This window comes from Pseudorasbora parva, chromosome 21 (genome assembly GCF_024679245.1).
Source record: "Pseudorasbora parva isolate DD20220531a chromosome 21, ASM2467924v1, whole genome shotgun sequence".
NCBI lineage: Eukaryota > Metazoa > Chordata > Actinopteri > Cypriniformes > Gobionidae > Pseudorasbora > Pseudorasbora parva.
In genome coordinates this window covers 11,260,054-11,279,036 of record NC_090192.1, presented here as the reverse complement: position 1 = coordinate 11,279,036, position 18,983 = coordinate 11,260,054, and the positions used below count along the sequence as shown (strand labels likewise).

The following is an 18,983-nucleotide window of genomic DNA, read 5'->3' as shown; positions in this document are numbered from 1 at the left end:
AATGCAGGGGTATGCAGTTACACTCCTGGAGGCCTCCCTATCTGCAGATTGCAATTCCATCTCTAATCAAACACACCTGAATCATCTAATCAAAGCCATTGGGCCTTACTCCAAAATGGCAGCTAGCTGTGCTGAAGTTAAACTCAAGATCGTGAGGTAGTTGTCAATTTTCCAAAAAATCTTGAGTCAAATCGGCTGCTTCTATGATTAAAGACTATGTTATTATTAGATTCCAACTCATTTTTAAACTGAAATTACTACAATTGTAATTTTTGGTTGTCCCTGATTCAACAGGGTGCAGATTTCCTGCTACACAGTTTTGCAGCACACTTAAGGTGTATTGCCCTCTTTAAAATCAATGCTGGCAGTGGTGGGATTCGAACCCACGCCCCCGAAGAGACTGGAGCCTAAATCCAGCGCCTTAGACCCCTCGGCCACACTACCCCACTGCTGTTTCTTTCGGGGGCCTTTTTCTGCCCATTTTTCTAGAATAGGAGAAAATGTTGGGTGCGGACCTTCATTGTGAGGCCCTGAAGCCTGTCGAGTAAGGCTCAGGAAAGCAAAAGTGGCTGGTTTTGGAAGAGACTGGGAGCATGCAGTGTCACTTCTCCAGTCGTCTTGCTCAGGCATAGCAGCCACAAGAGCCTTCCAAAAGTGTTCCTTGGCAGCGGTGGGATTCGAACCCACGCCCCCGAAGAGACTGGAGCCTTAATCCAGCGCCTTAGACCGCTCGGCCACGCTACCATGCGAGAGTGCCTTCCCTGGGCCATTTTCGCCTTCTTATTTTAATTTAATGTCGCACTTGGCCACAAGTCAGTCAGTTGACATTCCACGTGCCTTGGAGGAGCTCCTCCACAGATTAAAAGACCTCATAAATGCAGGGGTATGCAGTTACACTCCTGGAGGCCTCCCTATCTGCAGATTGCAATTCCATCTCTAATCAAACACACCTGAATCATCTAATCAAAGCCATTGGGCCTTACTCCAAAATGGCAGCTAGCTGTGCTGAAGTTAAACTCAAGATCGTGAGGTAGTTGTCAATTTTCCAAAAAATCTTGAGTCAAATCGGCTGCTTCTATGATTAAAGACTATGTTATTATTAGATTCCAATTCATTTTTAAACTGAAATTACTACAATTGTAATTTTTGGTTGTCCCTGATTCAACAGGGTGCAGATTTCCTGCTACACAGTTTTGCAGCACACTTAAGGTGTATTGCCCTCTTTAAAATCAATGCTGGCAGTGGTGGGATTCGAACCCACGCCCCCGAAGAGACTGGAGCCTAAATCCAGCGCCTTAGACCCCTCGGCCACACTACCCCACTGCTGTTTCTTTCGGGGGCCTTTTTCTGCCCATTTTTCTAGAATAGGAGAAAATGTTGGGTGCGGACCTTCATTGTGAGGCCCTGAAGCCTGTCGAGTAAGGCTCAGGAAAGCAAAAGTGGCTGGTTTTGGAAGAGACTGGGAGCATGCAGTGTCACTTCTCCAGTCGTCTTGCTCAGGCATAGCAGCCACAAGAGCCTTCCAAAAGTGTTCCTTGGCAGCAGTGGGATTCAAACCCACGCCCCCGAAGAGACTGGAGCCTTAATCCAGCGCCTTAGACCGCTCGGCCACGCTACCATGCAAGAGTGCCTTCCCTGGGCCATTTTCGCCTTCTTATTTTAATTTAATGTCGCACTTGGCCACAAGTCAGTCAGTTGACATTCCACGTGCCTTGGAGGAGCTCCTCCACAGATTAAAAGACCTCATAAATGCAGGGGTACGCAGATACACTCCTGGAGGCCTCCCTATCTGCAGATTGCAATTCCATCTCTAATCAAACACACCTGAATCATCTAATCAAAGCCATTGGGCCTTACTCCAAAATGGCAGCTAGCTGTGCTGAAGTTAAACTCAAAATCGTGAGGTAGTTGTCAATTTTCCAAAAAATCTTGAGTCAAATCGGCTGCTTCTATGATTAAAGACCATGTTATTATTAGATTCCAACTCATTTTTAAACTGAAATTACTACAATTGTAATTTTTGGTTGTCCCTGATTCAACAGGGTGCAGATTTCCTGCTAGACAGTTTTGCAGCACACTTAAGGTGTATTGCCCTCTTTAAAATCAATGCTGGCAGTGGTGGGATTCGAACCCACGCCCCCGAAGAGACTGGAGCCTAAATCCAGCGCCTTAGACCCCTCGGCCACACTACCCCACTGCTGTTTCTTTCGGGGGCCTTTTTCTGCCCATTTTTCTAGAATAGGAGAAAATGTTGGGTGCGGACCTTCATTGTGAGGCCCTGAAGCCTGTCGAGTAAGGCTCAGGAAAGCAAAAGTGGCTGGTTTTGGAAGAGACTGGGAGCATGCAGTGTCACTTCTCCAGTCGTCTTGCTCAGGCATAGCAGCCACAAGAGCCTTCCAAAAGTGTTCCTTGGCAGCAGTGGGATTCGAACCCACGCCCCCGAAGAGACTGGAGCCTTAATCCAGCGCCTTAGACCGCTCGGCCACGCTACCATGCAAGAGTGCCTTCCCTGGGCCATTTTCGCCTTCTTATTTTAATTTAATGTCGCACTTGGCCACAAGTCAGTCAGTTGACATTCCACGTGCCTTGGAGGAGCTCCTCCACAGATTAAAAGACCTCATAAATGCAGGGGTACGCAGATACACTCCTGGAGGCCTCCCTATCTGCAGATTGCAATTCCATCTCTAATCAAACACACCTGAATCATCTAATCAAAGCCATTGGGCCTTACTCCAAAATGGCAGCTAGCTGTGCTGAAGTTAAACTCAAAATCGTGAGGTAGTTGTCAATTTTCCAAAAAATCTTGAGTCAAATCGGCTGCTTCTATGATTAAAGACCATGTTATTATTAGATTCCAACTCATTTTTAAACTGAAATTACTACAATTGTAATTTTTGGTTGTCCCTGATTCAACAGGGTGCAGATTTCCTGCTACACAGTTTTGCAGCACACTTAAGGTGTATTGCCCTCTTTAAAATCAATGCTGGCAGTGGTGGGATTCGAACCCACGCCCCCGAAGAGACTGGAGCCTAAATCCAGCGCCTTAGACCCCTCGGCCACACTACCCCACTGCTGTTTCTTTCGGGGGCCTTTTTCTTCCCATTTTTCTAGAATAGGAGAAACTGTTGGGTGCGGACCTTCATTGTGAGGCCCTGAAGCCTGTCGAGTAAGGCTCAGGAAAGCAAAAGTGGCTGGTTTTGGAAGAGACTGGGAGCATGCAGTGTCACTTCTCCAGTCGTCTTGCTCAGGCATAGCAGCCACAAGAGCCTTCCAAAAGTGTTCCTTGGCAGCGGTGGGATTTGAACCCACGCCCCCGAAGAGACTGGAGCCTTAATCCAGCGCCTTAGACCGCTCGGCCACGCTACCATGCGAGAGTGCCTTCCCTGGGCCATTTTCGCTTTCTTATTTTAATTTAATGTTACACTTGGCCACAAGTCAGTCAGTTGACATTCCACGTGCCTTGGAGGAGCTCCTCCACAGATTAAAAGACCTCATAAATGCAGGGGTATGCAGTTACACTCCTGGAGGCCTCCCTATCTGCAGATTGCAATTCCATCTCTAATCAAACACACCTGAATCATCTAATCAAAGCCATTGGGCCTTACTCCAAAATGGCAGCTAGCTGTGCTGAAGTTAAACTCAAAATCGTGAGGTAGTTGTCAATTTTCCAAAAAATCTTGAGTCAAATCGGCTGCTTCTATGATTAAAGACTATGTTATTATTAGATTCCAACTCATTTTTAAACTGAAATTACTACAATTGTAATGTTTGGTTGTCCCTGATTCAACAGGGTGCAGATTTCCTGCTACACAGTTTTGCAGCACACTTAAGGTGTATTGCCCTCTTTAAAATCAATGCTGGCAGTGGTGGGATTCGAACCCACGCCCCCGAAGAGACTGGAGCCTAAATCCAGCGCCTTAGACCCCTCGGCCACACTACCCCACTGCTGTTTCTTTCGGGGGCCTTTTTCTGCCCATTTTTCTAGAATAGGAGAAAATGTTGGGTGCGGACCTTCATTGTGAGGCCCTGAAGCCTGTCGAGTAAGGCTCAGGAAAGCAAAAGTGGCTGGTTTTGGAAGAGACTGGGAGCATGCAGTGTCACTTCTCCAGTCGTCTTGCTCAGGCATAGCAGCCACAAGAGCCTTCCAAAAGTGTTCCTTGGCAGCAGTGGGATTCGAACCCACGCCCCGAAGAGACTGGAGCCTTAATCCAGCGCCTTAGACCGCTCGGCCACGCTACCATGCAAGAGTGCCTTCCCTGGGCCATTTTCGCCTTCTTATTTTAATTTAATGTCGCACTTGGCCACAAGTCAGTCAGTTGACATTCCACGTGCCTTGGAGGAGCTCCTCCACAGATTAAAAGACCTCATAAATGCAGGGGTACGCAGATACACTCCTGGAGGCCTCCCTATCTGCAGATTGCAATTCCATCTCTAATCAAACACACCTGAATCATCTAATCAAAGCCATTGGGCCTTACTCCAAAATGGCAGCTAGCTGTGCTGAAGTTAAACTCAAAATCGTGAGGTAGTTGTCAATTTTCCAAAAAATCTTGAGTCAAATCGGCTGCTTCTATGATTAAAGACCATGTTATTATTAGATTCCAACTCATTTTTAAACTGAAATTACTACAATTGTAATTTTTGGTTGTCCCTGATTCAACAGGGTGCAGATTTCCTGCTAGACAGTTTTGCAGCACACTTAAGGTGTATTGCCCTCTTTAAAATCAATGCTGGCAGTGGTGGGATTCGAACCCACGCCCCCGAAGAGACTGGAGCCTAAATCCAGCGCCTTAGACCCCTCGGCCACACTACCCCACTGCTGTTTCTTTCGGGGGCCTTTTTCTGCCCATTTTTCTAGAATAGGAGAAAATGTTGGGTGCGGACCTTCATTGTGAGGCCCTGAAGCCTGTCGAGTAAGGCTCAGGAAAGCAAAAGTGGCTGGTTTTGGAAGAGACTGGGAGCATGCAGTGTCACTTCTCCAGTCGTCTTGCTCAGGCATAGCAGCCACAAGAGCCTTCCAAAAGTGTTCCTTGGCAGCAGTGGGATTCGAACCCACGCCCCCGAAGAGACTGGAGCCTTAATCCAGCGCCTTAGACCGCTCGGCCACGCTACCATGCAAGAGTGCCTTCCCTGGGCCATTTTCGCCTTCTTATTTTAATTTAATGTCGCACTTGGCCACAAGTCAGTCAGTTGACATTCCACGTGCCTTGGAGGAGCTCCTCCACAGATTAAAAGACCTCATAAATGCAGGGGTACGCAGATACACTCCTGGAGGCCTCCCTATCTGCAGATTGCAATTCCATCTCTAATCAAACACACCTGAATCATCTAATCAAAGCCATTGGGCCTTACTCCAAAATGGCAGCTAGCTGTGCTGAAGTTAAACTCAAAATCGTGAGGTAGTTGTCAATTTTCCAAAAAATCTTGAGTCAAATCGGCTGCTTCTATGATTAAAGACCATGTTATTATTAGATTCCAACTCATTTTTAAACTGAAATTACTACAATTGTAATTTTTGGTTGTCCCTGATTCAACAGGGTGCAGATTTCCTGCTACACAGTTTTGCAGCACACTTAAGGTGTATTGCCCTCTTTAAAATCAATGCTGGCAGTGGTGGGATTCGAACCCACGCCCCCGAAGAGACTGGAGCCTAAATCCAGCGCCTTAGACCCCTCGGCCACACTACCCCACTGCTGTTTCTTTCGGGGGCCTTTTTCTTCCCATTTTTCTAGAATAGGAGAAACTGTTGGGTGCGGACCTTCATTGTGAGGCCCTGAAGCCTGTCGAGTAAGGCTCAGGAAAGCAAAAGTGGCTGGTTTTGGAAGAGACTGGGAGCATGCAGTGTCACTTCTCCAGTCGTCTTGCTCAGGCATAGCAGCCACAAGAGCCTTCCAAAAGTGTTCCTTGGCAGCGGTGGGATTTGAACCCACGCCCCCGAAGAGACTGGAGCCTTAATCCAGCGCCTTAGACCGCTCGGCCACGCTACCATGCGAGAGTGCCTTCCCTGGGCCATTTTCGCTTTCTTATTTTAATTTAATGTTACACTTGGCCACAAGTCAGTCAGTTGACATTCCACGTGCCTTGGAGGAGCTCCTCCACAGATTAAAAGACCTCATAAATGCAGGGGTATGCAGTTACACTCCTGGAGGCCTCCCTATCTGCAGATTGCAATTCCATCTCTAATCAAACACACCTGAATCATCTAATCAAAGCCATTGGGCCTTACTCCAAAATGGCAGCTAGCTGTGCTGAAGTTAAACTCAAAATCGTGAGGTAGTTGTCAATTTTCCAAAAAATCTTGAGTCAAATCGGCTGCTTCTATGATTAAAGACTATGTTATTATTAGATTCCAACTCATTTTTAAACTGAAATTACTACAATTGTAATGTTTGGTTGTCCCTGATTCAACAGGGTGCAGATTTCCTGCTACACAGTTTTGCAGCACACTTAAGGTGTATTGCCCTCTTTAAAATCAATGCTGGCAGTGGTGGGATTCGAACCCACGCCCCCGAAGAGACTGGAGCCTAAATCCAGCGCCTTAGACCCCTCGGCCACACTACCCCACTGCTGTTTCTTTCGGGGGCCTTTTTCTGCCCATTTTTCTAGAATAGGAGAAAATGTTGGGTGCGGACCTTCATTGTGAGGCCCTGAAGCCTGTCGAGTAAGGCTCAGGAAAGCAAAAGTGGCTGGTTTTGGAAGAGACTGGGAGCATGCAGTGTCACTTCTCCAGTCGTCTTGCTCAGGCATAGCAGCCACAAGAGCCTTCCAAAAGTGTTCCTTGGCAGCAGTGGGATTCGAACCCACGCCCCGAAGAGACTGGAGCCTTAATCCAGCGCCTTAGACCGCTCGGCCACGCTACCATGCAAGAGTGCCTTCCCTGGGCCATTTTCGCCTTCTTATTTTAATTTAATGTCGCACTTGGCCACAAGTCAGTCAGTTGACATTCCACGTGCCTTGGAGGAGCTCCTCCACAGATTAAAAGACCTCATAAATGCAGGGGTACGCAGATACACTCCTGGAGGCCTCCCTATCTGCAGATTGCAATTCCATCTCTAATCAAACACACCTGAATCATCTAATCAAAGCCATTGGGCCTTACTCCAAAATGGCAGCTAGCTGTGCTGAAGTTAAACTCAAAATCGTCAGGTAGTTGTCAATTTTCCAAAAAATCTTGAGTCAAATCGGCTGCTTCTATGATTAAAGACCATGTTATTATTAGATTCCAACTCATTTTTAAACTGAAATTACTACAATTGTAATTTTTGGTTGTCCCTGATTCAACAGGGTGCAGATTTCCTGCTAGACAGTTTTGCAGCACACTTAAGGTGTATTGCCCTCTTTAAAATCAATGCTGGCAGTGGTGGGATTCGAACCCACGCCCCCGAAGAGACTGGAGCCTAAATCCAGCGCCTTAGACCCCTCGGCCACACTACCCCACTGCTGTTTCTTTCGGGGGCCTTTTTCTGCCCATTTTTCTAGAATAGGAGAAAATGTTGGGTGCGGACCTTCATTGTGAGGCCCTGAAGCCTGTCGAGTAAGGCTCAGGAAAGCAAAAGTGGCTGGTTTTGGAAGAGACTGGGAGCATGCAGTGTCACTTCTCCAGTCGTCTTGCTCAGGCATAGCAGCCACAAGAGCCTTCCAAAAGTGTTCCTTGGCAGCGGTGGGATTCGAACCCCCGCCCCCGAAGACACTGGAGCCTTAATCCAGCGCCTTAGACCGCTCGGCCACCCTACCATGCGAGAGTGCCTTCCCTGGGCCATTTTCGCCTTCTTATTTTAATTTAATGTCGCACTTGGCCACAAGTCAGTCAGTTGACATTCCATGTGCCTTGGAGGAGCTCCTCCACAGATTAAAAGACCTCATAAATGCAGGGGTACGCAGTTACACTCCTGGAGGCCTCCCTATCTGCAGATTGCAATTCCATCTCTAATCAAACACACCTGAATCATCTAATCAAAGCCATTGGGCCTTACTCCAAAATGGCAGCTAGCTGTGCTGAAGTTAAACTCAAAATCGTGAGGTAGTTGTCAATTTTCCAAAAAATCTTGAGTCAAATCGGCTGCTTCTATGATTAAAGACTATGTTATTATTAGATTCCAACTCATTTTTAAACTGAAATTACTACAATTGTAATTTTTGGTTGTCCCTGATTCAACAGGGTGCAGATTTCCTGCTACACAGTTTTGCAGCACACTTAAGGTGTATTGCCCTCTTTAAAATCAATGCTGGCAGTGGTGGGATTCGAACCCACGCCCCCGAAGAGACTGGAGCCTAAATCCAGCGCCTTAGACCCCTCGGCCACACTACCCCACTGCTGTTTCTTTCGGGGGCCTTTTTCTGCCCATTTTTCTAGAATAGGAGAAAATGTTGGGTGCGGACCTTCATTGTGAGGCCCTGAAGCCTGTCGAGTAAGGCTCAGGAAAGCAAAAGTGGCTGGTTTTGGAAGAGACTGGGAGCATGCAGTGTCACTTCTCCAGTCGTCTTGCTCAGGCATAGCAGCCACAAGAGCCTTCCAAAAGTGTTCCTTGGCAGCGGTGGGATTCGAACCCACGCCCCCGAAGAGACTGGAGCCTTAATCCAGCGCCTTAGACCGCTCGGCCACGCTACCATGCGAGAGTGCCTTCCCTGGGCCATTTTCGCCTTCTTATTTTAATTTAATGTCGCACTTGGCCACAAGTCAGTCAGTTGACATTCCATGTGCCTTGGAGGAGCTCCTCCACAGATTAAAAGACCTCATAAATGCAAGGGTACGCAGTTACACTCCTGGAGGCCTCCCTATCTGCAGATTGCAATTCCATCTCTAATCAAACACACCTGAATAATCTAATCAAAGCCATTGGGCCTTACTCCAAAATAGCAGCTAGCTGTGCTGAAGTTAAACTCAAAATCGTGAGGTAGTTGTCAATTTTCCAAAAAATCTTGAGTCAAATCGGCTGCTTCTATGATTAAAGACTATGTTATTATTAGATTCCAAATCATTTTTAAACTGAAATTACTACAATTGTAATTTTTGGTTGTCCCTGATTCAACAGGGTGCAGATTTCCTGCTACACAGTTTTGCAGCACACTTAAGGTGCATTGCCCTCTTTAAAATCAATGCTGGCAGTGGTGGGATTCGAACCCACGCCCCCGAAGAGACTGGAGCCTAAATCCAGCGCCTTAGACCCCTCGGCCACACTACCCCACTGCTGTTTCTTTCGGGGGCCTTTTTCTGCCCATTTTTCTAGAATAGGAGAAAATGTTGGGTGCGGACCTTCATTGTGAGGCCCTGAAGCCTGTCGAGTAAGGCTCAGGAAAGCAAAAGTGGCTGGTTTTGGAAGAGACTGGGAGCATGCAGTGTCACTTCTCCAGTCGTCATGCTCAGGCATAGCAGCCACAAGAGCCTTCCAAAAGTATTCCTTGGCAGCGGTGGGATTCGAACCCACGCCCCCGAAGAGACTGGAGCCTTGAGCGCCAGCTGCCGAAGGATAGTCCGACAATTTGAGGGAAATGTTGAAGAATGTTCAACTCCACAGCCAATCACGGCGAAGCACTATAACATTTGCAACCAATCAGAAAGCGCCATTCTTAACATTTTCTTGACATTTTCGACATTTGACCAATCAGAGTTCAAGGAAATGTTGCGAGCGTGTTTACGCTTGTCACCGCTAGTTGGTGTCAGGAGGCTAGTCAAGCTGTCAATCAAGTTTCCGAGCTGAGCCGAAGGTGGCACGAAGTAATGACAAAGTTCTCGGGGGGCGTGTCAGAGTTCAAAAAAAGTTCAGTAGAGGAGCATCACTGGCACGGAGGTCAGCATCATTTTTACGGAGATCAGGTCATCGGATAAAGTATATTTTTTATACAAAAAATACACCGCGAACAGGTAAGAAACCAAATTACACATTTGAATATGTTGTGTTGAGTTTATTTTGTAAAGAAACAATTTTATTAAGGGTAGTTTTGTCCAAAACGATTTAACCTAGGTCAAAAAAAATGTCTGGAAAAAAATCCCATAAAGCCATGTCGGAAAATGAATGGATAATTCGTCTAAAAAAGTTTGCCAGCACTGGAGTTTGGCCATCAACTGAGGGTAACAGGCCAGCTCCTCGACAGAAAAAGTGGTATGAGATGTATCAAAGGGTGAGTGTGTGCTTAGTTTTTGTGACCTTTTCATGAAATAAACGACTTAAGTGTTTGTTGACTTGCATAATTGAACATTAGAATCGTTTGTTTAATGTATTTGCATAACAGAGCAACAACTTAGAGTTCAGTACAAACATGTACCTGATCTCTTTCATTAGAACAACAAATTAGAGTTCAGTACAAACATGTACCTGATCTCATTCATTAGAACAATGCACTGTTACTTATGGTTTACACTAATGTAAACCAGGTATCAATATTATTTATTTATATATATATATATATATTTATGTAAATAATGTTGCAGGTATTTGAGATTTATTTCATACTATTAAAAAAATACATGGAAGACTTTTTTGGTCTGGGTGGAGATTTGAGAGAGAGGGGGCAGGGATGTTGGGGGATGGTTTGAAGGTGTGAAATTAAATGTTCCTATCTTGTACCTCTCTTGTTCTTTTAATGGGGGAAACAAACTCATTCACTTTTTCTCTAATTTTACATTTTTGTGTCTCCCCTTCAAAGAACATATGACAAAAAATAATTTATATAAAAATAAATATGACACTTCCTGGAAAATGACAGTAAATCAATTTGCCATTCCAGTTTAGTTAGAAATGCATGTATTGTGTATTACATGTCAATTTTTACAGATTGAAAAATGTCCGATGCAGTCTCGCGGCCAGACAACTTTACTTGGAGCAGTCCCAAAGTGCATGTGTGGTTTTCACACTCAAAAGGTAACAATGTGAAGATGTTGCAAGTATTTATTTATTTTTTTTTTAAATTTATTTTTATTATATATATATATATATATATATATATATATATATATATATATATATATATATATATATATATATATATATATATATATATATATATATATATATACAGTATTAATTTACTAAACATTTTTCATCATTAAAAAATTATTGTATGTATTTTTGTGGTTGTCTTAAACAGGCCACTGTCTCTACTGGACCAGCACCAAGGGTTGTGGAACAACAGCCTTCCGCTACTGGGCCAGCACAGCAGAGTCAGCCTCAGCCTCAGCCTCGGCTCCAGCCCAAGACTACTCCATCTGTGACATCTAGGATTATACCAAGTTTGTCAAGGGTAATAAAATTTTTCAAAATTTTACGTTTTAAAGTATAACAGTTAAGTTGAAATATAATGAAGTACAGAAAGTAAAAAGCTGAGTTTTGGCTGGTATGTTTTTCACACCTACCAGCATATAAAAACAAATTAGAGTCACAAACAGCTTGCATGTCATTCATGTATAACAGAAATAAAAGGGGGCCTAAGACACTTCTCTGTGGAACTCTATTATTAATAATTGTTTCCTCAGAGATTGTCCCATTAATTTCTCTGGTAACATTCCACTTATGCACCATTAATTATACACATATTATAAATTCAGCCATTTAGCATCTACTTTGTGGCCATTACAAGTGTAATAACCAATTAAGAGGTTCATCTAGGTTGCTCTCTTAACCAAGAGGGTGGTAATACACACACAAAAAAATTACTTTTATACCATTGTCCAGCTTTTTCTCAGTTATTCAGCAAACATACAGCATGAACCACTTAAGGGACACCATTTTACAGAAAACAGTATGCATATTGTATTTAACTATACAGCAAGAAAGCAGTTCCTTTAATTAACACAATAAAATATAGGAACAATAGATTTTTTTTCTCATTTGCCAAATATGTCATTATATATTTGTTGCAGCAATTATATAATTTAATATATAATTTAAATTTAATCTTTTCATTGAAATTGTTTTTCCCTATTTTAGTTTACCAAGCCAAGATTTGGTGGGTCCCACATTGCTGCAGCAAAGCCCAATCTAAGTATGGCTAGGAAACCATCTCAGGTTGTTGACCAGCCCAGCCCAGCAGTGTCCGGTGATCCTATAACAAGCACCACTGTCTCTGTAAGTACTGGCATAATCCACATTGCATTCTATAAAGACACACTCCAATCCTGTGCACTTTTTAGAAACATATTTTGTATTTCAGGAAATCTCAACGTAATGAACAATACTATATTTCAATTATCATATAGTGTCAATGCGGGCAGATTGGTAATATAGTTGAATATTAAGTGTCCCTAACTGAACAAGCCAAAAGCCAAAGCCGACTACAGTACACTACTGTTTAAAAGTTGGTGAGGGGTTTTTAAAGAAATTGATACTTTTATTCAAGAAGATGCATTAAATACATTTGAAAATAGATTCAAATAAGCCGCGATTTTAAAATGCAATAATATGTCCCAGTATTACTGTTTTTGACTATATTAATCTTCAATATTCTTTTTTTTTTAAATACGATTATAGTATTGTATAATTTCATCTAGGATGAGTTAAAATTATCGGACAGTTATGTTTGACTGTTTCTCTTGTTATATATACAACATCTATTATATTTCACTTATATTTCACATCATATTTATTATAATTGTACAGACACAAGACCCTGGAGTTCCAGCCTCTGTCCCCAGAACCACTGCAGATGTGACCAGTCCTACAGAGTCGTGCAGTATTGTCTCTGTAAGTAATTTAAAAATTCTATTGGTTTATAAAAGTAATTGAATTGGCATATTAACTGTAACTTAACACAAAATAGCGTTAGCAGCTGACACAGTTTAAAAAAATGTTTGGAACATATGTATACATTTTTTTCTATTAATGTACGGTAAAGTAAGTAGTTGACATCCACTCCAGTAGCTTCCTAAAACACTTTCAAGCTGAATAAACAATAACCAAGTAAACTCATAATGTTAGGACTTGGCTCCCCAAAGGATCAACTTGATATTAAATTTAAAGAAATATTTACATTATTATTTACATAATCAGATGTTTAAAATATTTTAAATAAAGAGATGTTGTTTGTAAAATTACAGAGGATAATCTTTCCTGGCTTTAAGAATATTCATTTCTTTTTGGATGACAGTAGTGATTAATACAAAATTATATTTTATTTTAAAGTTTTGATGTAGCAATAATCACTGTTTTATGTGAGGGTAGTTTTGGAAAAATAAAGTGCTTATTGAACAAATGACCTTGCTAAACTAAATGTTTGGTATTTTTCTTTCACAGACTGCTCCTTCTGGAGCATTGCTGCAAGCTCCATCTGGAGTTCGACTGCATCGTTTGTGGTCGGAGACCTTGCCACAGGAAGATCACAGGTGGATTGCCAGCAGACTTTTTAAATCGGGACCCAAGGGGAAACCAGAGCTTCGTGAAAACCTACAGCTCTGGTATTACCCACCACAGCCAGCACTTACATACAATCAGGCTCCAGCTCCAGACAGATTTTTTTGCCATGCTCTGTTGCTGTGGATGCCATACAAGCTGTGGAGGGTCAAGGTTCTCTGTCCCAATCCTGCCTGTGGACAGCACCAGCTGACAGGAGGCGGTCTGCACAAAAGGGCACGGCAGGTTCTGGACATCGACAGGATGTACAACATGGTCACAGAAACCCTCATCTGTGCCAAGTGTAAAGCCTCGCATGTGTCTTGGAGTCAGACTGTCCTTCAACAGTTGGATCTGGGCCATCGATCTGAGTTTCGGGTCATCCTCACACGGAAGTGAGTACACTTTCATTCCACATCCAGTTGATAGTCCATCATCACATTTATTAGCAAATACTTTACAAAACAAATATGTAAAATATATAAATGTGTGGATTTTGCTTTTCCTAAGGTATGCCTGTGATATGAGGGTCATTCGGCTTCTCCGTGAACGTGGCCTTGGCAACAGTCCCACCCGGGTCATAAAACAACTGCGAGAGAACCACAGCGAGGAGTGGCTCCAGCGGCTGGCCCGGTACACCACGCAATGTGTGGACTTCCTCAATGGACCCGGGGTGTTGCCAGTAAAATTTCAGGAACCCCCAGAGCCTACAGTGGTGCCAAGCTGTAAGTGGCTGCTTACAGTCTACAGCCAAGACATCCTGACAAGGCTGGATGAAATCCATGCAAGGATTACATCCACCTATGGCTCTATCTTGAAGATGGATTCCACTAAAAAGGTTAGTGGTGGATTTTTGTTAATTTATGTTGTTTTTTACTATATCAAAGCATGGCAGTCTGCAGTTTCATTACATTTACAGCATGCTTCATATCATGTATATTACAGATCACCAAGAAGCTGGCTGGGACGGCAAGAGGAACGGGACTCTGGCTTACCTCTGTTGGCAACGAGTTTGGTCAGGTGCTCATAAGTGTGCTTACAGCCCAGGAAGGAGCAGGACTGGACATTATGGTGGATGGTCTGGTGAAACGGTACCAGAAGGCTGGTGTGGACCCACCTGCTGTATTGTACGTGGACTGTGGCTGTTGCACTGAGGTGGGCGAGACCAAGCTCAAAACTAGATTCAGAGGTTGGCCAGATCTCCTGATACGCTTGGACATCTGGCATTTTATGCGCAGGATTGCCTTGGGGTGTACAACTGATGCCCATCAACTGTATCCCATCTTCATGTCACGGCTGTCAGCATGCATTTTTGAGTGGGATGCGGCTGATGTTTCTGAGCTTCGCGTGGCAAAGAGAGAGCAGCTGATATCCCAGGGTTGGCCTGCGCTGACAGATGAAGATGTCCACAAGCATCTCACCAGGGGAGAGCTGGCCCTTCATTGCCGGAGGAGGACCCATGGAGAGGAGACTACCATCCTTCTCCTTGAGCGACTGCTTACAGAGCTCCTGAGCAGCAGGGGCAATGACTCCCTGGGTGTTCCTCTCCTGGACAGAGAAAGGATGGAGCACATCTGGAATGTCCAGAAGAAGCATGTTAAATGCATTCAAGATCCCCCTGGTGTTGTGCTCTATACAGAGACGGGGAGCTTAACCAAGGGAGGCATGCTTCTGAAGACATACAGATGTGCAAGGGGCTCTACTTCTCTCGAGTCCTTTCATTTACATCTGAACCGGTTCATCCCAGGTATGTCTTTGTCACATACAATGTGCATGTGTAAAGAAAGCTCATTAAGTGTCTGTGTTTCTTAAAAACCCGCCATATGCTTGTGTCTATTTACAGGAACCAGTGCGAACAGTCTGAACTTTCAGATTTATCTGCTGGAGGGTCTACACCGGTGGAACCAGGACCGGGAGGCTGCTTCCCTGTCAATGGAGCCATCAGCTTTGCGTAGTTACACAGGAGAACTTGTTCACTGTGTAAACACCAACTACGAAAAGCTGTTTGGCAGGAAAGTGGTCCCCACATTTTGTTCCCCTGCACGTTACACCGGTGAGAGAATTTGTTATTGTTCATGATTTTGCAATTTCTGTGTAATCTCAGTCAATATATTAGATATAACTCTATAGTCTACCGTATCATATTTCTTATGCAAATTTCTAAAGGCCTGTTAGTCCACTGACAGCAAGTTTGCTGAACCCAAGTTCAGTTTAATCAAAATATCCAAAACATTAAAAAAAACTTGGCAATACAAGAAACTGACGTTGACTTGACGTTGGCTAAACAAAACTCTCCAACAGCACGGCAGTTCAAAACGTTACATTCAATGCTAGACAAAGACTGAGGGCTAGAGATAAGGGCTAGACATAAGGGCTAGACACAAGGGCTAGACACAAGGGCTAGACACAAGGGCTAGACACAAGGGCTAGAGAAGGGCTAGACACAAGGGCTAGAGAAGGGCTAGACACAAGGGCTAGAGATAAGGGCTAGACATAAGGGCTAGACACAAGGGCTAGACATAAGGGCTAGACACAAGGGCTAGACACAAGGGCTAGACACAAGGGCTAGAGAAGGGCTAGACACAAGGGCTAGAGAAGGGCTAGACACAAGGGCTAGAGATAAGGGCTAGACATAAGGGCTAGACACAAGGGCTAGACACAAGGGCTAGACACAAGGGCTAGAGAAGGGCTAGACACAAGGGCTAGAGATAAGGGCTAGACATAAGGGCTAGAGAAGGGCTAGACACAAGGGCTAGACACAAGGGCTAGACACAAGGGCTAGAGAAGGGCTAGACATAAGGGCTAGAGAAGGGCTAGACACAAGGGCTAGACACAAGGGCTAGAGAAGGGCTAGACACAAGGGCTAGACACAAGGGCTAGAGAAGGGCTAGACACAAGGGCTAGAGAAGGGCTAGACACAAGGGCTAGAGATAAGGGCTAGACATAAGGGCTAGACACAAGGGCTAGACACAAGGGCTAGAGAAGGGCTAGACACAAGGGCTAGACACAAGGGCTAGAGAAGGGCTAGACACAAGGGCTAGAGAAGGGCTAGACACAAGGGCTAGACACAAGGGCTAGACACAAGGGCTAGACACAAGGGCTAACCCTAACCCATTCTAGACAAAGACTAATGGCAAACATGAGGGCTTAAGTGCAGAGTAAAAATCATGTTACATGTAAATATCAAATATGATCAGGCTTTTGAGGAAAATGTATTTGTACGTCTCTCAATCATCACTGTATTGCATTATGTTTTGCCATCCACAATTAAAGGTTTTGCGCCTCTGAATAAAAAAATGTTATCAGCTCTATTCTTACAATATCACACTATATGAGCTACTACAAAAGCCTAATTTATCAAATATCATACACAACATTTAATTTCTGCTTGTTTATTGTGTTTGTTTCAGGTGAGCTCATTGGAGTGCAGTACCTGTTCCAGCAGACTGGCCAGTCACTGCAGGACATGAATCCAGACTCTGAGCAGACCGCAGAGCTCATTGAGGACCTCAGTGTGGAGGAGCGAGATGAAGATGAGGGCTTCTGTGACATCAGCGAGGATCACACCATTACTGATCCGGAAGCTGTTCTGTCACCATCCTCCACACTCACACTGGGTTCTCCCACCCTGGTCACCAGCAGTGACATATCTGCACTGGGCTCCACATCCCCTTCACTGCTCCCTGACCCCACACATGGCCTCACACAGTCTCATTCATCAGCTGGACCTTCAGGGACTGCTGTCTCTCCTTTCCCCTCAGAGCCAGAGGATGCTGGTCAGGATGATGACGACGACGACGATGATGATGATGATGATGATGGAGAGATGGTAAATACCACTCCTTTGTATTTCTTTCAAATCAAGTATAATATTTCAAACAGTGATGAATTAACATCCATTGCTTTAAATCCAGACTTTCTACATATTCTAAATGTAAACGTAAAGCCTAAAGTCATAAGTAAGCAGGAAATATGCATCAAGTCAGATTTATTTCTATAGTGCTTTGATCTATACATATTGGGTCAAAAGAGCTTTTTTGTGATAAACAGGAAAATAACAGAATTTTGCATCAAATAGATGTCATGTAGTAATTTCTTTGTTTGTGTGTTTGTATTTTTAATAGGCTGTTGACTACCAAAATGTCCCGGGTTATCAGCATGTGGACAGGCTGGCAGAATATCTGGTGGAACTCCGGGGTCACACAACCCTCAGCCTGACCAACCAGGAAGCCAACACAATAATTGCTCTTTGGCAGAACCTGGATGACCAGGACAAGAAAGGGGTGGTGAAAGCAGCTCGTTACCAAAAGAGACTGCTGAGTGGACGCTTCAGAGTCCCAAAGAGGCCCACTCAGAACCCAGGGGTAGAGAGCACCATCAGATGTGTGCTGGGTGCAAGTGGCATAGCTGCTCAGTGGCCTGACTGTTGCCGTCTGGTGGAGACCATCTTCATCAGACTTTGCAATGCTCACCCAAGCCCCAAAAGAAAAGGCAAAGGAGCCCTGTCGAGATGGTCTCTGATCCTGCAAGACTATCGCAGGATAAGGCAGCTTGTACTGGGCAACGGCTTGGTGATGGGAGGGACGTCAATCCAGCTGGTGGAGGTTAACCAGAACACCCTGATTCAGTGGTACAACAACAGACAGAAAAAGCAGGAACTGTCTGTGCTGCTTCAGGGTATTCAGTTGCCTCAGCCCCTCCATGTTGCTCAGGAGCCTCTCCAGGTTGCTAAACGCTTACGGACTGAGCCAGAACAACCAGGGGAACAGCACCAGTTTAAGCTGCCAGAGAGCACAGCAGGTCAGGCAAAGCAGAGGCAGACTTCTGTTGGGCGACCCCCTCTCAGACCCAAGGCACCAGCGCAGAGCCAGATGTTGGTGACACCATCAGCCCCTGGATCATCACTGCAGATGGTACCAAATATTATGATACCAGCAGCACCAGGGTTCCACGGTGTGCCAGTGTTTCAGGTGCCAATGTACCAGGGAGTCCAAATGGTCCAGGGAATCCCAATGGTCCAAGGTGTTCAAATGGTACAAGGAATGCCAATGATCCAGCCACTGTTACAGCCTACAGTGGTGCGGGGAACCAGCTCACAGCCTGCTACACCAGAAACCATGCCTAAGAGACCCTACAGGAGAACTGTAGAGGCAAACACGTGCAAAAAATGTGGGCAATACAAAACCAGTGCAACGGGACATAGCCAGTACAGGGGCAGGGTGTATTGCCCACAGACTGAGACAGTTTGCAAGGAGGTGTGGTTAGAGGAAATGCGGCGAACCATTTCTAAATAATTTATCTTTTTTTTAATATGTATATATATATATATATATATTATTGTATATAGCGTGAAATATTTTTAAACTTTATTTAACATTTTCTTTCTTGTTTTTGAAAACCTATTTATTGATTTTTACAATTGTACAATTAATATTTTAAAGTTGTTATTTAACATTTTATTGACCTTTTATGTTTGAAAATTTGTTTAACATTTTATTTTATTTAACATTCATTACTGTTCTGTTTGCATAATTGCAAAATAAAAACAAATTGGCAAAGTGATTGCATTTTGACTTTTTTACTTTCATATAACACTGCAGCAATAAAACATTTGTATATTAAAAGATCATTTGTACATTTCTTGATCTTGTGATAGACCTT

The 18,983-nt window shown here is 44.1% G+C and overlaps 1 protein-coding gene and 20 non-coding genes across 21 annotated transcripts; 1 reads left to right on the top strand and 20 right to left on the bottom strand.

Moving 5' to 3' along the window:
• Positions 1–362: 362 nt before the first annotated feature.
• On the bottom strand, positions 363–444 carry trnal-uag (transfer RNA leucine (anticodon UAG)). Its single transcript has one exon. It is a non-coding gene; the product is annotated as a tRNA-Leu (tRNA).
• Positions 445–662: 218 nt separating this feature from the next.
• On the bottom strand, positions 663–744 carry trnal-aag (transfer RNA leucine (anticodon AAG)). The gene has a single exon. It is a non-coding gene; the product is annotated as a tRNA-Leu (tRNA).
• A 492-nt stretch (positions 745–1,236) lies between these two features.
• trnal-uag (transfer RNA leucine (anticodon UAG)) lies at positions 1,237–1,318 on the bottom strand. The gene has a single exon. It is a non-coding gene; the product is annotated as a tRNA-Leu (tRNA).
• A 218-nt stretch (positions 1,319–1,536) lies between these two features.
• Positions 1,537–1,618, bottom strand: trnal-aag (transfer RNA leucine (anticodon AAG)). Its single transcript has one exon. It is a non-coding gene; the product is annotated as a tRNA-Leu (tRNA).
• Positions 1,619–2,110: 492 nt separating this feature from the next.
• trnal-uag (transfer RNA leucine (anticodon UAG)) lies at positions 2,111–2,192 on the bottom strand. Its single transcript has one exon. It is a non-coding gene; the product is annotated as a tRNA-Leu (tRNA).
• A 218-nt stretch (positions 2,193–2,410) lies between these two features.
• On the bottom strand, positions 2,411–2,492 carry trnal-aag (transfer RNA leucine (anticodon AAG)). The gene has a single exon. It is a non-coding gene; the product is annotated as a tRNA-Leu (tRNA).
• Positions 2,493–2,984: 492 nt separating this feature from the next.
• Positions 2,985–3,066, bottom strand: trnal-uag (transfer RNA leucine (anticodon UAG)). Its single transcript has one exon. It is a non-coding gene; the product is annotated as a tRNA-Leu (tRNA).
• Positions 3,067–3,284: 218 nt separating this feature from the next.
• trnal-aag (transfer RNA leucine (anticodon AAG)) lies at positions 3,285–3,366 on the bottom strand. Its single transcript has one exon. It is a non-coding gene; the product is annotated as a tRNA-Leu (tRNA).
• A 492-nt stretch (positions 3,367–3,858) lies between these two features.
• trnal-uag (transfer RNA leucine (anticodon UAG)) lies at positions 3,859–3,940 on the bottom strand. The gene has a single exon. It is a non-coding gene; the product is annotated as a tRNA-Leu (tRNA).
• A 218-nt stretch (positions 3,941–4,158) lies between these two features.
• trnal-aag (transfer RNA leucine (anticodon AAG)) lies at positions 4,159–4,239 on the bottom strand. Its single transcript has one exon. It is a non-coding gene; the product is annotated as a tRNA-Leu (tRNA).
• Positions 4,240–4,731: 492 nt separating this feature from the next.
• On the bottom strand, positions 4,732–4,813 carry trnal-uag (transfer RNA leucine (anticodon UAG)). Its single transcript has one exon. It is a non-coding gene; the product is annotated as a tRNA-Leu (tRNA).
• Positions 4,814–5,031: 218 nt separating this feature from the next.
• Positions 5,032–5,113, bottom strand: trnal-aag (transfer RNA leucine (anticodon AAG)). The gene has a single exon. It is a non-coding gene; the product is annotated as a tRNA-Leu (tRNA).
• Positions 5,114–5,605: 492 nt separating this feature from the next.
• On the bottom strand, positions 5,606–5,687 carry trnal-uag (transfer RNA leucine (anticodon UAG)). Its single transcript has one exon. It is a non-coding gene; the product is annotated as a tRNA-Leu (tRNA).
• Positions 5,688–5,905: 218 nt separating this feature from the next.
• trnal-aag (transfer RNA leucine (anticodon AAG)) lies at positions 5,906–5,987 on the bottom strand. Its single transcript has one exon. It is a non-coding gene; the product is annotated as a tRNA-Leu (tRNA).
• Positions 5,988–6,479: 492 nt separating this feature from the next.
• trnal-uag (transfer RNA leucine (anticodon UAG)) lies at positions 6,480–6,561 on the bottom strand. The gene has a single exon. It is a non-coding gene; the product is annotated as a tRNA-Leu (tRNA).
• Positions 6,562–6,779: 218 nt separating this feature from the next.
• On the bottom strand, positions 6,780–6,860 carry trnal-aag (transfer RNA leucine (anticodon AAG)). Its single transcript has one exon. It is a non-coding gene; the product is annotated as a tRNA-Leu (tRNA).
• A 492-nt stretch (positions 6,861–7,352) lies between these two features.
• trnal-uag (transfer RNA leucine (anticodon UAG)) lies at positions 7,353–7,434 on the bottom strand. Its single transcript has one exon. It is a non-coding gene; the product is annotated as a tRNA-Leu (tRNA).
• A 792-nt stretch (positions 7,435–8,226) lies between these two features.
• trnal-uag (transfer RNA leucine (anticodon UAG)) lies at positions 8,227–8,308 on the bottom strand. The gene has a single exon. It is a non-coding gene; the product is annotated as a tRNA-Leu (tRNA).
• A 218-nt stretch (positions 8,309–8,526) lies between these two features.
• Positions 8,527–8,608, bottom strand: trnal-aag (transfer RNA leucine (anticodon AAG)). The gene has a single exon. It is a non-coding gene; the product is annotated as a tRNA-Leu (tRNA).
• A 492-nt stretch (positions 8,609–9,100) lies between these two features.
• On the bottom strand, positions 9,101–9,182 carry trnal-uag (transfer RNA leucine (anticodon UAG)). Its single transcript has one exon. It is a non-coding gene; the product is annotated as a tRNA-Leu (tRNA).
• Positions 9,183–9,476: 294 nt separating this feature from the next.
• LOC137056534 (uncharacterized) lies at positions 9,477–18,616 on the top strand. Its single transcript, XM_067430660.1, has 12 exons — positions 9,477–9,862; positions 9,963–10,119; positions 10,773–10,859; positions 11,086–11,238; positions 11,925–12,062; positions 12,594–12,677; positions 13,227–13,717; positions 13,833–14,160; positions 14,268–15,069; positions 15,166–15,375; positions 16,733–17,151; positions 17,447–18,616. Exons 2-12 carry the CDS (start codon positions 9,973–9,975, stop codon positions 18,614–18,616), a joined length of 4,029 nt encoding a protein of 1,342 aa, XP_067286761.1. The 5' UTR covers positions 9,477–9,862; positions 9,963–9,972.
• The last annotated feature ends 367 nt before the right edge of the window (positions 18,617–18,983 follow it).